This window comes from Trichechus manatus, unplaced genomic scaffold (assembly GCF_000243295.1).
Source record: "Trichechus manatus latirostris isolate Lorelei unplaced genomic scaffold, TriManLat1.0 scaffold00028, whole genome shotgun sequence".
NCBI lineage: Eukaryota > Metazoa > Chordata > Mammalia > Sirenia > Trichechidae > Trichechus > Trichechus manatus.
This window is the reverse complement of record NW_004443964.1, coordinates 19,251,808-19,255,633: the sequence shown is the minus strand read 5'-3', so window position 1 is coordinate 19,255,633 and position 3,826 is coordinate 19,251,808. Positions and strand designations below refer to the sequence as shown.

Sequence of the window (3,826 nt, the reverse complement as noted above, 5' to 3'; positions counted from 1 at the left end):
ATGGACATGGGGAATCAGGGGTGGAAAGGAGGAGCGTGCTGTCACAGTATAAGGAGAGCAGTTAGGGTCACATTACAATGTGTGTGTAAATTTTTGTATGAGAGACTAACTTGAGTTATAAACTTTCACTTAAGTACAACAATAAAATAAAAAAAGTACCTTGTCATACTGCACGCACACATACACGCACACACGTGTGTGTATAAAACAAAATATCTGCAAGTTTTGTAGACTAAAAACTACAATAACACTGAGAAGTCAACATAGTGCAACACTGTAGAAAATAGAATAGAGAGAGTGAGACTGGTGACATAGATTTTTAAAGATGCTTTTGTAATATTGTGGGCATTATTTAATATAGTGATAAGTTCAAGAAGTATTTGGAAGTAAAATGACTGGAAATAGATAATCATATGCATTCAGAAAGTAAGCAAGAAGGAGTAGTTTAGGCTGACTCCTAAGTTTTTTAACTGTTATTGTAACTTTACTGATAGCTTCAACTATATTAATTCAGAAACAGTAATTTTTTCATTTAGCTAAATTTTATTTTGCATTACAGAAAATGGCAAGATGACCATTCAAGAATTTATGTCTAAGGTCTCTAATACATTGACAATTCCTAATGATGCAGGTGAGTTTTATTTAATATGAATCTACTGCTTACCTTGGAAAGACTAACAGTGGCTTACATGTTAAAGCACAATGCAGGGAAACCACAGGTAAGTAAGAAACAATATGAAGATGAAAAAAATACAAGACTAGATTTTATAGCTTTGTTTGAGTATAAGGCAAAGACTATTAAGCTTAACACACACTCAGAGTTGTAGGTAATTTTAACTTTATAGCACTAGAAAGTTACTATATTATGTATTGTTCTTCGTGATTATTAAGTATACATATTTGGCTTCTAAATTTATTTTTCAGAAGATTATGAATGATTAGAAAATAATTTTTAAAAATTTGACAAAACTAGTGTAGTGGACTGTATAACTATCTCTTCTGTCTCATGTCTAATCTATCTTCAACTGCTCTCTCCCAACTACTTTTTTTTTTCTTTTTCAAATTTAGGTTTACTGAGACATAATTTACATACAATAAAATTAACCCTTTTTAGGTATATAGTCCTATGAATTCTGAAAAATAAAGTTGTGTAACTATCAGCATGACAACACATAGCACCCTATAGGACAGAGTAGAAGTGCCCCATAGGGTTTCCAAGGAGTGGCTGGTGAATTCGAACTGCTGACCTTTTGGTTAGCAGCCAAGTTCTTAGCCACCATGCCACCAGGGCTGCAGAATATCTCTATCACTCCTAAAAGTTCTCTTGTGGTCTTTTCTAGTCTACTCCCTCCCCTAGCCATCAACCTCTGGTGACCACTGATCTGTTCTTTGTCCTTATAGTTATATACATGCCCCTTCAGGGTGAGGAATTTTCTTCTATTACTACCTTGCTTAGAGGTGTTAACATGTTCAAGTGAATCAGGGATGTTGAAGTGTATCAGGGGCTCGTTCTGCCTTTCTTGAGATGACGCTATGATTTTTCTTCCTTAGTCTGTTGATACAGTGGATTGATTGATTTTTTTTATATGCGAATTTTTTTTTTGTTCATTTTGTTGTTGTTGTTAGGTGCTGTGGAGTTGGTTCTGACTCATAACGACCCTATGTAAAACAGAACAAAACACCACCCGGTCCTGCGCCATTCTCACAGTCGTTGTTATGCTTGAGCCCATTGTTGCAGCCACTGTGTCATTCCATCTCGTTGAGGGTCTTCCTCTTTTTCGCTGACCCTCTACTTTACCAAGCATGATGTCTTTCTCCAGGGACTGATCTCTCACAATAACATGGCCAAACTATGTGAGACATAGTCTCGCCATCCTTGCTTCTAAGGCGCATTCTGGCTATACTTTTTCCAAGACAGATTGTTCATTCTTCTGGCAGTCCATGGTATGTTCAATATTCTTCACCAACACCATAATTCAAAGGCATCAATTCTTCTTTGGTCTTCCTTATTCATTGTCCAGCTTTTGCATGTATGTGAGGTGATTGAAAACAATATGACTTGGATCAGGAGCACCTTGGTCTTCAAGGTGACATCTTTGCTTTTTAACACTTTAAAGAGGTCTTTTGCAGCAGATTTGTCCAATACAGTGCATTGTTTGATTTCTTCTTTTTTTTAATTAATTTTTTAAAATTGTACTTTAGATGAAAGTTTACAGAGCAAACCAGTTCTCATTAAACAATACACATATTGTTTTGTGACATTGGTTGCCAACCCCACAACATGTCAACACTCTCCCTTTTTCCGTGTTGGGTTTCCCATTACTAGCTTTCCTGTCCCCTCCTGCCTTCTCGTCCTTGCCCTTGGGCTGCTGTGCCCATTTAGTCTTATTTTGTTTTATGGGCCTGTCTAATCTTTGGCTGAAGATTGTGGACCTCAGGAGTGACTTCAGTACTGAGTTAAAAGGGTGTCCGGGGCCATACTCTTCGAGGTTTCTCCAGTCTCTTGTCAGACCAGTAAGTCTGGATTTTTTTTGTGTGTGTGAGTTAGAATTTTGTTCTACATTTTTCTCCAGCTCCGTCTGGGACCCTCCATTGTGATCTCTGTCAGAGCAGTTGGTGGTGGTAGCCGGACTGTCTAGTTGTGCTGGACTTAGTCTGGTGGAGGCTGTGGTAGTTGTGGTCCAGTCTTTCCCTTGTGTCTTTGGTTTTCTTCATTATCCTTTGCTCCAGGCAGGGTGGGACCAGTGGAGTATCTTATATGGCTGCTCACACTTTTTTAAGACTCCAGGCGCTACTCACCAAAGTAGGATGTAGAACATTTTCTTTATAAACTCTGTTATGCCAATTGAGCTAGATGTTCCCCGAGACCATGGTCCCCACAGCCCTCAGCCCAGTAATTCGGTCCCTCAGGGAGTTTGGATGTGTCTATGGAGTTTCCATGACCTTGCCTTGGATAAGTTGTGTTGGCTGCCCCAGTATTGTGTACTGTCTTACCTTTTATCAAAGTTACCACTATTGTCTGTTTAGTGTTTTTCTGTTCTTCCCCTCCTCTCCCCTCCCTCGTAACCATCAAAGAGTGTTTCTTTTTGTGTGTAAACTTTTTCATGAGTTTTTATGGTCTCATACAATATTTGTCCTTTTGTGCTTGACGTATTTCACTTAGCATAATGCCCTCCAGATTCATCCAAGTTGTGAGATGCTTCACAGATTCATCACTGTTGTTTATAGTTGCATACTATTCCATTGTGTGTATGTACCATAGTTTGTTTATCCATTCATCTGCTGATGGGCACCTAGGTTGTTTCCATGTTTTTGCTATTGTGAATAATGCTGCAGTGAACTTGGGTGTGCATATGTCTTTTCGTGTGACAGCTCTTACTTTTCTAGAATATATTCCTAGGAGTGGGATTGGTGGATCATATGGTATTTCTATGTCTAGCTTTCTAAGGAAGCACCATATTGTTTTCCAAAATGTTTTTACCATTTTGTGTTCCCACCAGCAGTGTGTAAGAGTTCCAATCTCCCCACAGTCTCTCCAACATTTCTTATTTTCTGTTTTGATTTGTGCCAGTAATGTCAGGGTGAAATTGTATTTCATTGTGGTTTTGATTTGCATTTCTCTAATGGTTAGCATGAAACCCTGGTGATGTAGTGGTAAAAAGCTACGGCTGCTAACCAAAACATAGGGAGTTCAAATTCAGCAGGCACTCCTTGGAAACCCTGTGGGGCAATTCTACTCTGTCCTGTAGGGTCGCTATGAGTTGGACTTGACTCGACGGCAATGGTTTAGTTTTTTTCGAGTCTAATTGACAAGGTTTGCCTCTAG

At 38.8% G+C, this 3,826-nt stretch overlaps 1 protein-coding gene across 1 annotated transcript in view; it reads left to right on the top strand.

The window, feature by feature from the left end:
• The window catches only part of LOC101342993 (uncharacterized), a 512,538-nt gene that overhangs the window by 117,644 nt on the left and 391,068 nt on the right, over positions 1 to 3,826 (top strand). Inside the window, exon 23 of the mRNA XM_023729385.1 lies at positions 560 to 631. Within this exon, the coding sequence (XP_023585153.1) occupies positions 560 to 631 (72 nt within the window). The remainder of the gene's footprint in view (positions 1 to 559; positions 632 to 3,826) is intronic.